The sequence below is a fragment of the Sphaerodactylus townsendi genome, linkage group LG02 (assembly GCF_021028975.2).
Source record: "Sphaerodactylus townsendi isolate TG3544 linkage group LG02, MPM_Stown_v2.3, whole genome shotgun sequence".
Taxonomy (NCBI): Eukaryota; Metazoa; Chordata; class Lepidosauria; order Squamata; family Sphaerodactylidae; genus Sphaerodactylus; species Sphaerodactylus townsendi.
In genome coordinates, this window is record NC_059426.1 from 37,807,101 (window position 1) to 37,821,564 (window position 14,464).

General features: G+C 39.9%; 1 protein-coding gene across 12 annotated transcripts in view; it reads right to left on the reverse strand.

The window, feature by feature from the left end:
* Positions 1–14,464, reverse strand: part of PKP4 (plakophilin 4) — a 145,258-nt gene that overhangs the window by 15,267 nt on the left and 115,527 nt on the right. For all 12 annotated transcript variants that reach the window (XM_048483537.1, XM_048483534.1, XM_048483532.1 and 9 more), the window contains 5 exons: positions 9,493–9,676; positions 6,391–6,508; positions 5,237–5,428; positions 4,867–5,040; positions 2,696–2,846 (listed from right to left, as the gene is read on the reverse strand). In XM_048483537.1, coding sequence (XP_048339494.1) covers positions 2,696–2,846; positions 4,867–5,040; positions 5,237–5,428; positions 6,391–6,508; positions 9,493–9,676 — 819 coding nt within the window. The remainder of the gene's footprint in view (positions 1–2,695; positions 2,847–4,866; positions 5,041–5,236; positions 5,429–6,390; positions 6,509–9,492; positions 9,677–14,464) is intronic.

A 14,464-nucleotide genomic window follows, 5' to 3' on the forward strand; every position in this document is an offset into this window, starting at 1 on the left:
TAGTCCTAATTCTTCCCCCCAGCATTTTCAATGAATGCCCCCTGGTTTTAGTATTGTGAGAAAGAGAGAAAAGTTTCACTCTGCCAACATTTTCTACCCCATGCATAATTTTATAGACTTCAATCATACCCCCCCCCCCCCCCTCAGACTCTGGGCCAGTCACACACTCTAAGCCCCTGACCCTGGCTAATATTTTGATGGGAGATCTCCAAGGAATCCCATGGCCACAACACAGAGGCAGGCAGTGAAAAACCACCCCCAAAAGCCTCTTGCCTTGAAACCTCCATCAGGTAGCCATGTCAGCTGTGCCCCAATGGCAAAAAAAATGTAATTTTACATTCGTATGTAAACTGTACTGTTAAATTGGTGACTGATCTCTCGATCGTAATAATTATTGATTGACTGATAGTAACAGACAAGTGTTTCTGAATTGATTTTGAGCGGAGACTAATGTACAGTGCATTGCAGTAGTCTAATCTAAATGTTACTATGGCATGGATCCAGGAGGCCAGACTGGATGTAGGGGGCCATGTTATGGACTAGGCTGAGTTTGCAAAAAGTATTTTTTACAGCTGTGTTGACTTGTCCAATACTAAAAAGTTGAATCCAGTATAATTCCCAGGTTTTTAACTGAGTCTGCAAGGGTCAGCTAAACTCCATTAAAAGTGGGGAGAACCATGTCCTTCAATATCTCTTCTTTCCCAACCAGCATTACCTCAGTCTTCTCAGGGTTCAGTTTCGGTTTGTTCACTTGAAGCCAATTAATCACAGCAATCAGGCAGCTAATTAGGACCACTACTGCATTACCAGAAGGTTTGGATAGGACTGGGTATTGTCAGCATATTGATGGCAATGAACCCCCAAACTATGATTTGTCTTAAGGGATTTACACAGCTACTGAAAAGCATGGGGGACAGAACTGCCCCGCAAGATAGGTTCTGCACTACTGACAATTGATTTCCAATAGCAATCCTGAGCCCACTCCATGAGGAATGGTTTATCAACACACAACCCCCTTCCACCTCCAAGCACCTCAATAAGATGGCATGATTTACTGTATCAAAGGTTGCAGATAAATCTAGTAAGAGCATCAGAGAGACATGGCTCAGTCTAGACATATCTAGATTCAGATGGAAGCCAAAGATCAGCAATGGAAAAATGTTGTAGTAATCTTATTCATCTGGATACATAATGAATTCATGATAGAATGTGTTTCCAGTTGTGCCAGTTAATAATCACTGGAGACAGAAATGGGCCAAAGGAGCTAAACATTGATAGTGTTTTAAAGACTTGCTTATGCCTTTGTTGTGATGGAAGCAAAGAGACCATAGAACATGTTGTTCTTTGACTGTAAAATGTATAATCAGATTCCAGAAGCTCTCATAATGCCCACAATTTCAGCTCACTTGGGGGAATATAGTCTTATTTCTTTCCATCATGTTATCAGATAAGAACCAGGAGACAATGTATCAAGCAGCCAGATTTGGGTGGTTACCATGTAAGATTAGGATGGATACAATTAAACCCTTTGAAGAATCTCCTTAAAGTATTGTTGAAGGCTTTCATGACTGGAGTCACTGGGGTGTTGTGGGGTTTCCGGGCTGTGTGGCCATGTTCCAGTACCATTTTCTCCTGACATTTTGCCTGCATCTGTGGCTGGCATCCACTGATCCTCTGAAGATGCCAGCCATAGTTGCAGGCAAAAAGTCAGGAGAAAATGCTACTGAAACATGGTCATACAGTCCGGAAACTCCACAGCACCCCAATCTTCTTACTGTTGCCATTAATGATTTTATTATTCTGTGATTTTATTTTATTATATTCATGCTAATCATTATATGCAATTTTATGTATTTCATGTACCTATTATATGTTTTGATCATGGACCATAAAGAAATGATTTGATTGAAATTGGAATATCTACACTGGTTATCCATGCCAGTTCTCAACTTTCTACTTCCCTGGAGCCTTTCAACTGTCTGCACTTACTTGTCCACCACACAATCCATGAACAGTTGCCTTGGAATACCAGACAATTCTGGGAGATGCTGTAAGGGTGCACACATCTCATCTAGGGCAGTCAGGCTGACTGACATAATAGCTTAGAACATGTGTTCCTGCAGCTATACATTGTAGGAGAAGTGCTGTTGTGGTGGACGTCAATGTCACTCAAGGAAGTGCTATCTGCCATTACAGACCTTCTCATTGAATACGTTTCCAATGAATATGGAGATTCCCCATAATGTGGTCTGAAACATCAGTGGGTCTCGATGAAGACCTTCAATACTTGTTACAACAAAACCATATGGAAGAAAGACGGATAAAGAATTAATCAACTGAAGGAAACCGGTTGTGTCAGCTATATAAAATCACCTCCCTTACCTATATGTTGACAGAAATATGCATTAAGACGAAGGAAGAGTTTTTAACAATAATTTTTAAAATTCTGTTGATTTCAAAAGGAAACCCATATTTGGATTACGTCAAAAATCCATCAGCAACAATGGATTTTGAGAAGGTTATGACTTTACATTTTCAATCTGGGTTTGCACACATAACTTCCTGTCTGAAAGAGTTTGTTTTCCAGTGACTGTTACAGAGAATCACAGATAATGTAAAACAAAATTAAAAAACCAAACTATTGTGTTTTCTTGTGGTGACAACCCACGCTTTTTAAGTGTACCTTTGTACTTACCAATAAGCTCCTTATTGCGAACATCTAGTGCCATATTTCGCAACGCGGTAGCCACAGAAGAAACAACCCTGTCGTTATCCATTCTGAGCAGTTCCACGAGAATTGGGAGCCCCTTCTCTTTTCTAACAGCTGCTCGGATGTAAGCTGCAAACTGTTGGACAAAATGCAAAATTACTTGTAAACGAATGTGTTTTTCTTCCAAAAAGAACCAACCTTATCATCTACAACATTTAATACCTTTTAAAAGCACAAATAGGAACAACTGCATGCAGCTCCCATTGATTTAAGTGGGTGTTTGGCATCAATATGGCCTTTGAAGACTTTTCATTATGTGCCACAGAATAATAAAATGAATTAAGAGATTAGATGAAATATACAAAGTGTTATCCTGGTGGTTTTAATAGCTATTAAGGAAGCAATAAACTTTTATTAAAAACAAGTATTTGGCTTTTTATTTTGAAAAATCAGCTGCGAAAACAAAATCTGTCACTTATTTATATAGCTTTAAAAGGGGATTTTGGAATAAATAAAAAACAGTTGAAGGGATGGAATATGGTGCTTTTACCTGATATCAGATGTGAAGATCACAAGCAGGAGCATTCAGTGATAACACTTTCTTGTGAACTACAATTTTCTCTTTTTGCTGATAAACCTATCTGTCTTATAGCTAATTTAATTAAGCAAACCTTTCTTCTCTAGCCTCTGAGAAAAAGCTGAATTTTGAACCTTTGCTGAATAAAGTTAAATACCATAAAGTGATGGTAACAGTTTTTAAAATTTGAGTAGATACAGTGGTGCCTCAGAAATCGACGCCTTCAGTGATCGCCGATCGCCAGGCACCGACTTCCGAAGTCGGAAGTCATCGGAAGCTTTGGCTTCTGAGGCTACGCAAACGGCGTTGCGCATGCATAAACGGCGTTGAACGTATGCAAACGGCGCAGCACATGCACAAACGGTGTTTGCGCATGCACAAACGGTGTTTGCACATGCACAAATGGCAAACCTCGGAGTACGCCGTTTTCGGTGTTTGCCAACACCGAGGTTCCACTGTACTTGTTAGCAAGCAAATCTCTGTATTCTTAATACTGGCACATTTATAATGTTCCTCATATGCATTTCACTTTCTGCAACTGGACACTGAAGATGTGAATGGACATTGAAACAAAAAAGTTGAACTGTTTTTACTCAGCAACAGCAAATGCTTGTGACAACTCTTCCCTACTTAGATGGACTTTTTTACAATGATAAAACTGAAATACAAATATATATGATAGATCTTTTGATCTGTATTATGTGCACATTTAGAAATGACAGGTTACATGGGTGCTGCCAAATGATTTCAAAATATCAAGAGTGGCGAAACTATCTGTACAGCTGTATCTATGAAGAATGTTTCAGAAAGCAGCCATGCTGGTTTGCAGTAGGAACTGTTAGGTTTTAATCTAGTAGCAGCATAGAGACCAAGAAGATTTGGGTGGTATTAGGTTTCGAAATCTCCCTTTCTCAGATATTTGATAAAGAGGGCCTTGACAGGCAAAAGCTAAAATCTTTCTGGTCTCCAAGGTGCTATTGGACTCAAATGTAGCCGTTCTATTAAGAATGCTTTGCAACTCCTCACAGAGGCACAATTAATCCTTAGTACCTACAAACTCTGCTTGACCTCCAAATGTAAGATAGAGACAGTGCTTCAAATTTTACATAATCACCGCAAGAAGTCACTGATTCTGCTGTATTAGTCGCTGATAGTGAAATAAGAAGAATTACACCCTTTTTAGCCCACTGAAGTAACAGTGAAGTCAGTGGGCTTAGAGGAGTGTAACGGTTCTTAGGATCATGACCCCATAAGCCAACAACTGATAACAAGTTTTAATGCTAATAAGTTTTTCAGGATCACTTCAGTTTTGTACCAATACGCTAGGGGTATAACTGTCACTGGTTCACACATCTAATTATATTTTTTGCCTGAAATCCAATCAAAGCAAAACAGCAACACAGAAGTAGCTCAGAAGAGGTCCGAGTCAGGTTCCTGGATAAAGTGGCACGCAAGGTCAGCCACCAGTGGCTGCATAAAAAACCATCAGATTTCAAAAAAAGTTACAGCACAACTGGTTCTCCACTGTTGCAAAAACAGAGTGCATGAAATGCCAACAGTTACAAGCTTCATACACTACCTTCCAGTTGCCTGCAGAAAGATTCTGGAGAGATCCCGCAGAGCCCTCTAAAGTGGCAGGATTGGAGCTCTCAGCTAGAAGAGTCAGATAAGGTTTTACCACAGAAGGATGCCACAGCATTTCCACACCTTTGGGAGACTTTGACAATCCTGGTATTGGACCAACTCCATCCCACTGTGAAAGACACACACTCTTTAGTATTTGTAATGTCAGCCATTTAACCAAAGATTCAGAAGTTTCACACTGATATATTCCCAGAACTAGCCATTTCCACTCTCAAGCATTTTAACTTATATTGGTGGAAGCATCCTTGATACATACCTATTGCAAATAAGCAAAGGGAATAAAACAGCAATGGAAGAAAACAAACCTGATCCTCATGAGAAGATTTCTTCTTTTTTTTCTTCTTTTTGCCCCAGCAGCTTGGCTCCGAATCTTTGCTAGGAGATTCTTTTCCCAAAAAGTCATCCAGTTCATTTATACCCAGCATACGAGCTTGAGGTACTTCAAGCTCTAGACGGTAGGAAAGGTTTCGTAGTGTGCACACACAATTTTCTACTGTCTGCAAACCAAACACAAGGAGATTCTGTGGTGAAGTACACTAATAAACCAGTGATAGTAACATAGTTTTGGGAGAGTTTTTAGGGAATAGAAGAAGAGAAGAGTTTGGATTTATACCCCACTTTTCTCAATTGTAAGGAGTCTTAAAATGGCCTTCCTCTCTCCGCAACACACATCTCGTGACGTAGGTAGAGCTGAGAAAGTTCTGAGAACTGTGACGTGCCCAAGGTCATCCAGCAGAAATGTAGGAGTGGGGAAACAAGCCTGGTTCACCAGATTAGTCTGCCACTCATGTGGAGGAGTGGGGAATCAAACCCAGTTCTCCAGATTAGAGTCCACCTGCTCTTAACCACTACACCAATCTGGCTCTCAGGGTCTAAATTTTGACCAAGATAAAGCTTACACTAATCCCTCATTGTTTCTTAGTTTAACATATTGGTTCCCACACTTGACCACAGTGAATCTCCTCATGTCTACGATAATTTATTCTACCCCAAAGTAAGCAAGATGGAAGACATGGACAGAAACTAGAAAGGTCTGGAAGAGCCAAGGGAGAAACTTCAATATTCTTCTTCAATATTTTTATGTCCATAGATTAAACAACAAAGTTAGGTTAATACTGATACATGCACACACTTGAATATTCAGTTACACTACACTGTTTTTAAAAATCCCAATCTGCTGAGAATTCTGTGACAAGTCTTATACAAGTCTTGTTCCTTTCCATGGAGCTAAGTACAGCTTCAGTGGGATCATTTAAGATGTGGAAGAAGTATAGGAGGTAAAATGTTGATCTTCAGAGTAATTGCGAGACTTCCTATTTGTTCTTAAAATCCATAAAATAATCACAGAATTCTCTAGTCAAATGTAGTTTAGCCCTAAAATGATGCATACAGACAGCAGCCACTCTCAAATAACTTTTCTGGTAAGAGCCTCCCCACATTAGTTATAACATTTGCACACCTTGCTGTCATAATCAGAAGTGTTCACACATGTGTGGATCACATATAACAAAGAATCAACCAGGCCTTCACACGTTCTCATCTGTTTCCGGGCCTCCTCACCTGCAGAGCTTAGATTCCTAAAGGCATAAAAACATAAGAGAAATAAGGATGCATTATGGGCTTGAATTTTGACAATTTGTAAAAGCCATCTCACTGTTTCCTTTGCAATCCTAGAATTGTAAGAAGTTACAAGGGTCATCCAGTCCAACCCCCTGCCAGGCAGGATCACACAATCAAAGCACTGAGTACCATCCTTTCATGCACCTGTGAGAGCCAGTTTTTAGGGCTACGTAACCCTTGGGAATAGTACGTTATGCAATGCCAGGACATGGGGAGACTGATGGAAACTACCCCCATCCTTTGGCAAACATCTGCTTCAGCACACATTCATGGAAGAGTGAAAGTGTGATTTCTGCTGATTCCTCCCTTCTTGTGGCAATCCCTTTAACAGCAATGTATCCCGTTGCCATAGAGCTCCTGACCGCAGGAGATAAATCATTGGGAGGGCGCGACGTAAAGGGTACTGCAATTTGAAAAGGGTGGCAGCAATGATCCCTCTGATGAACTCATTCATCACTTCTTCTGGCTCAGACATAGAGTAAATTAGTACACTTATTATCATGGAATGCATACGCTGCTCTACAGAAGAAGAAGAAAGTAGACTGGATGGTATCACATTCTGGGAAAGTACAAACAGATGGAAGGGTCCAATTTGGTGCAGTCTTGAAAATGTTTACTGAAACAACAACAACCCATAAAAGCTATTCTCGTTGAACAGAGCAGGCAGCAAGCTAACCTGTCAACAGAACGTCCATTATTGTCATATAACATTCTGTTGGGAAGGCAGATAAAGATCTGAATAATATTATTTAAAGAAATCTAACACAGAAATATGTAAATCATTCTCAGTAACTTATTCTTCCTGAACCATTCCAAAATAAATCTGGGTGAAAAAAAAGAATCAGCAGGAGCTATCTTTCAATTCCCGGACAATTCATTTTGATCAGCAATTTTTTACCCAGACATGGGTTTGGCAATAATAAATGGTACACATGCTGTGTAGCCTGCATAACTACTAATTCCACCACTGCCTGCCATAATTCTATTTGGCACTGTCTGAACAGTGTGGTCTAGTCTAGGCAAGGGTCCAGGCCACATTGAATGGGTGTTGCCAGAGAGACACTTGGATCTTTACAACCTCGCTGGGCTAGGGAAGCTAAATACTAACTGAGTGTATCCCCTTCTCACAAGTGTTTAAAAATCCATGCAGTCTCCATGAAGTCTATGGCGTTTAGGTGTCATATGCACTAGACATTATTCTTCTGGTGATGCCGAGCTATTGTTGCTATTACAACAGATTTCAGGGCTGGCCAGCTAAATGCCTACACTAGACAGCCCAACTAGACTGAATACCCAACAGTGAAACCCCGCAATAAAACTTACGAATTGGTGAAAAAAAAACCAAAGGAGTGGGACATTTGTGACATCTGTTTTCTGTAAAGTGCCATGACCATTGAGGCTGCAACATCAGTAACCAATAACAAAATAAGAAGCTGCAGCGGTGTCAAATGATGGCACCAGAGAACAGGGAAATGAGGTGGTGGAGAAGACAAGAAGAAGAAGAGGAGGAGTTTGGATTTATATCCCCCCTTTCTCTCCTGCAGGAGACTCAAAGGAGCTTACAATCTCCTTGCCCTTCCCCCCTCACAACAAACACCCTGTGAGGTAGGTGGGGCTAAGAGAGCTCCGAGAAGCTGTGACTAGCCCAAGGTCACCCAGCTGACGTGTGTGGGAGTGTACAGGCTAATCTGAATTCCCCAGATAAGCCTCCACAGCTCAGGCGGCAGAGCTGGAATCAAACCCGGTTCCTCCAGATTAGATACACGAGCTCTTAACCTCCTACGCCACTGCTGCTCCTACGCCACTTACTGATAAGTAGGTAGGTGAAGAAATGTAGGGAAAGGCTTGGAGGGCAGCTGATGAACAGACTGTAACAGAGGGTGGAAAATGCAGCAACACATGAGAGTTGAAGAGAAATTATCTGAACAGCGGGATTAGATTTTACCAGCTTTTCCATTCAAGCTCAACCAATTTCTCTACTCACCATAGCTACTGTCCTACATGGCTTCTGTTCACTACCCCTGGCACAGTCGTTTGAGTGGTTAGGGGTCCCTAACTCCCACTTTCACCAGTGGAAAAGCTGCTAGGGTACAGCCCAGGATAAGTATTTCTAAAACCCAAAGATTAGATTGCAGTGTGGTTGCGAGAAATTGTGACCTCAGAGCCTTCTTTTCAGTTATCACGCTTTCTGTGGTTATTATCTAGCTGCCTAGATTACAGATATACAGTTTGCTTTCAAGTTTAAAATAATGCTATGGAATAATGTTGATCTCAAGTGCTAGATGTTAACTACTTACAAAGGATGGGATCAATCTAAGCCAAACCCCCTCTTTGTTAGGGCTTCTGATTCCACATACTTTTCATCCATGCAGGTTCCAAACATAGGCCCCTTCCGCACATGCAAAATAATGCGTTTTCAAACCACCTTCACAACTGTTTGCAAGTGGATTTTGCGATTCCGCACAGCTTCAAAGAACACTGAAAGCAGTTTGAAAGTGCATTATTCTGCATGTGTGGAATGAGCCATAGACTTTTGGATCCTTCCTTTAAAAAAGTACTATATGTGATGGCATGGTGCATGCCGACTGATCAAAGCAAAAACTATTACGACTTCTTTCAAGCTTACACACACACACACACACACACAAAAGCAGACTAGACCACAGAGAAGCGGCGAGTTAACGCACTGAAGTTTATATTACCATATGGGACTTGAGACCAAAGCCAATTGAAAGTTAATTCATTACAGATGAACGTCTCCTATAAACACAAGACATGTCAACACACAGTCATTCACAAAGAAATATGCCTTCAGAGCTAAATTTGAGTGCTTGCTTTTTTCATTATATACGAGCAAAGCATATTAGCATGGGTGATAGAACAGAACAGTTTACAAAGGAGAATTTCCATTTAATATTCATCTATATACACTGTGATTTACCTCAGGCATCCTGTTGTGTTGCGTAGAACTAGGGAAGTTTGGAATTTAATTTTATGATCATCATCAAAAGTAGAGTTATTCCAGCCAGAATGAGGAACTATCACAGAGTTTGTTAACGTTGACAGAGCATCTCGAATGATTGTCATTTTTACTGCATCGCATGAAGACAGGTTCCAGAGAACACCTATGACAAAGATGCATTGTATCATTTAATGGCAATGGTCATTAGGCCGTTATTTCTTTATTTCAATTGTACACCTTGTGCCATAAGAGTACAGGACTAGTAACAGTACTTTAAAGCAGAGAACAATTAAAGGAAAACATAGTGACATAAAACGATAAAGTACAAAAAGATTATGTTACATAAAGACTGATTAACTCAACTGCAAAATGCCAGCTCAAACAATACATTCCGACAGAGCTCTCAAAAAATTGGATTTGCATGTTAATAAGGCTCAAGGGAAGGAGACTTCAGTAGCTGAGGGAAGTCAGCAACCATGTTCATAGAAGGTACAATGATTCGAAGCATTTGAAGACAGGAAAACCAGAGTTTTGAATGATAATGGAAAACTAGCGTAGATGCTTGACAAGTGGTATGAAGAAGTAGTTCTACAATTAATAAATATACTGTATATACTCGCGGATAAGTCGAGTTTTCAGCCCCTTTTTAAGGCTGAAAGATGCCCCCCTCAACTTATATGCAAGTCAGTGATTCCCCCCCACGACACCCCCCCCCCCCCACTTACTTTAACAAATGCAGCAGGCTTGAGAAGAGGCCTTGCCTGTGTTCCCTTCCAGGCTGAAATGGCCTGCTGGGGACTACATTTCCCAAATGACTTCCTGGAAGGGAACACAGGCAGCAGGCCTCTTCTGAAGCCTGCTCCGTTTGCTAAAGTAACTGGGGGGGTGGGGGGAGCGCTGTGGGGGGCAGGGGTGTCGAGCAGGGAACTCCCTCTGCCCGAGGGAAAAGGCGGCTGCCTTCTCCCTGGGGCAGAGGGGGAATGGTCGCGGCGCCCTGCTCTGTGCCGCTGGCTGCTGCATTTCCCACCCTCGACTTATACATGAGTCAATAAGTTTTCCCAGTTTTTTGTGGTAAAACTAGGTGCCTCAACTTATACTCGGGTCGACTTATACACGAGTATATACGGTAATATAATACGATCACAGAGCCTTTGTCAACTTCAAGGAAAAAAACCATGACATCCTCCGTAACTAGAAGAACTAGAATTGCTTATTCTTTAATGCTGTGCTTACATTCTCACATGTCTGAAATCACCAGCAACCTGTCATCAAAACTAAAACATTGGAGACAGGATGGATTCCCAATTATGAGGCTTTGCTGATTTTCTAATAACAGAATCAGCATTGTATTGGTCTGATTACTTTCTGAATAACTGGAATACAAAACAACAGGCAAAATGGAACTGCACTGCATAAAGAAACAGAAGAGAACAGCAAAAATAAAAAAAGAGATTCACAAGATTCAAGAAATCAATGGGAAATTGACAGCAAAGATAGGCATGCTGAAAGATCAACAAAGAGACACATCAGCGGAACAGGACAAAATAAAGAATTATATGGACGATGAAAAGACGACAGATCCCTCACAAGAAGAATCTTTTGAAGGAGAACCTGCAGTTTTAGAAAGTGAAATGAAAGCTGCACTCAAAGCAATTAGGAGAAACAAATCACCAGGAGTGGATGGGATATTAATAGAGTTATTCCAAACCCACAGAAATGGAGTCCATCAAAATCTTAACAAGAACATGCTGACAAATATGGAAAAACAAAAGAATGGCCCACAGACTTGAAACGCTTAATCTACAGTCCAGATCCAAAAAATGGAGATTTCAAAGATTGCAGCAGTTATATGACCATCAGTGTAATTTCTCATGTAAGTGAAGTGATGTTCAAAATCTTACAGTAAGGACTGTTACCACATATAGAATGAGAAATGCCCGATGATCAAGCTGGATTCAGAACAGGAAGAGGCACTAGGGATCAAACTGCAAATTTATGTTGATACAAGAGAATTTCACCAGAAAATCATCTTGTGATTCATAGATTACAACAAAGCTTTTGACTGTGGATCATGAAAGGTAATGGCTAGTGTAAATAGTAAAGGCAATAGGGATGTGACAACATCTAATGAGCAACCTATACTCTGGTCAAGAGGTTATTGTTAGGACAGAATAAACAGAATGGTTCCCAATTGGGAAAAGTGTCAGACAACATATCATAAGGAAAGCTGGATGAAGGTGGAGTGAAAATTGGGGGAAGGAACATTAACAATTTGAAATACTGGCAGAAAATAATGAAATCTTGAAACGACCACCAGTGAACATTAAAGCAGAAAGTGCCAAAGGAGGACATGGGCTGAACATCAAGAAGACAAAAGTAATAACTACTGTTGGACTTTCTGTTTCTTGGCTCAATCATCAACCAAAAGGGAGACCACTACCAAGAAATCAGGAGACTGAGAATAGGAAGGCAGCCATGAACGAGTTAGAAAAGATCTAAATATAGGAAAGTGGTTCATTAGGAAAAAGGGAGATTGGGTGTACAAGACTGTGGCTCATTCAAAATTCCGAGCCATTTTCTTTCTATAACGTACAGAAACGTACAAACAATCATATGCTTTTCATTCCACTATAGCAGTGGTGGCAAACCTATGGTACTCCAGATGTTCATGGACAGGGGCTGATGGGAATTGTAGTCCATGAACATCTGGAGTACCATAGGTTTGCCACCACGGCACTATAGCATAAGTTCCTAGCTCAGTCATTGCAAAGACAGATACAAGAAGCATGCAAGGATGAAATGGAAAGCAGCACACAATCTCATATTTCTTTCCAGTATTACAAAGCATGGCCTGAATCAAGCCTATGTACAGCACTTGCTGCTGTGTTCTAAACACATCATTAACCACATTCTCCAAAAGGAGATCCACTGAAATACTGGTGGCATACATTTTTCCTACTATATGTGAGAGAATGAAAACTAACCACACATAAATACACACACATATTGTGTTAGTGGTAACAAAACCTAACTACGTGTTCTAAACATTGTAGAAAAATGTGTGATTTAGATTTAATATTTGAGAAGACACTTTGGTGTACACAGATAGACTATTTAACACTTTCATTGTTGGCTGTCAAAATATTGAGCTGACTGTTTGCATCAATGAACTAAATATGCTCAGTAATCTGCCAGATTTTAGCTACTTTGAAAAAAAGGTATCCTTAATTTACTGGCAGAAACTGACTTTCTTTGATATCTGCTACAGAAAGCAAAGCCTCTTAAATTCCTAGTATTTCTTAGTTGGGAACTTCTCAAAAGATGGAAATTCATTCAAACCCCAAACTTCTTATGTTCCGGCAGCCTGATTTTTTTATCAGTTAGATCGTTCATGGGAGTTTCATGACATCACTTCCATTATTCGGTTGAAGAGGTTCATATTATCCAGAACTCTTGCAACCAAAAGCAATGGAAATTTTACAGACGGCAGCCTATGTTTACTTCGTTTCTTTGAATTTCAGTGGGCAAAACTAGTAGTACATTATTTTTTTTCTAATTTTTGTCTTCTGTTCTTTGATATCTCATCCCTAATTCTGTGGCTGTCGGAAGATGCTGCAGCACCTTTTCCAAAGACTGGCTTTGATAGTTATTTAGTGTATAGTTTTCTAACCAGCCCATTCCCAAGGTTCAGCTGGGCAAAAAAGTAAAAGTAGCAAGAGCTACTGTCAATATTATTGTACAATTCAATTACACCTCCAGAAAATGAAAAATTAAGCTGATAGATTCAAGGATTCTATCCTTCTTCCACAATGCACTGTTAAAGCATAGATAAGTATGGGTATTTACAGAGCAATCTTCTGGGTATAGATTTTTCAAAAGATACCTATCAAGATTAAGTAGTTTTTTCCTTCAACAATTTGGTAACAAGGTGTTCAGTTTTATAGAAGTTGCTCCGCTGTTTGCTAAACAAGGTTATATTTAAACAACCACTTCACAATGACAACTTATCTACATTACTCAAAGCATAGAATTTACTTACCAGGATTCTCCCCAACCCCCAAACCATTCAAGCATTTGTTTCAGAAGGTTCTTTTAAAAGAGATTTTTTTAAAAGCTATTCCGCAATTGAGTTGGCTTAACGGCATCTGCTTTATCAAATTTGAGACTGCCCACTCATCAACAGTTTACTGGCCTAACAGCAGTCACATTAGTAATATGGTAAACCCGAATCACAGAAAAACCTGAAAAAAGCTATATCATTTTTTTCAGGGTTTTCTTCAACTGATTAAAAAAAACCCCTAGGTATATTCAAAAAGCCAAATATACCTGTGGCTGAAAAAGCCAGTAACACTGGCTTTTTGGGCTTTAGTAGTACCTGATATTAAATCTCCCCGCCAGTTCCCAAGTCACAGGGACTTGGGGGCCAGTGAAAGGAAGATGGAGAAGAGAGATCACCATGCCACACTGAGCAAGCTTAGCATGGTACGGAGATCTGCTTTCTTCCTGGGCTTCTAAATTAATAGAAAGAAGACTAAAATAATTTTGAAATTCTTAAGAAATCAGTAAGATTACAGGTTCTGACATAATCTTAAATCCAGTTAAATATTTCGGAATAAACTTGACAGGACAAAGGACACAAATAGACATGAATGAAGATGTGAGAAGAAATCCAAAGATAGTCTAAACTAAAAATTTCACAGCTAGGAAAAAATGAATATACTGTCAAAATTATTTTTTTTTTATTCCAAATGTTGCCAATTCGTATTCAAGATAAGCCATGAAGGAATAGCTGAAACAAATAAAGAAGTTTAAATGGAACAACAAAAAGTCGAGAATCAGATTGAAAGTTTTACAAGAGAAAAAGGGAGGAGAACGAATAGTACCTGATATTAAATTACATTATTAAGCAGCTAATCTGGTTTGGATTGCGGATTGGATTAGATACCCAGAC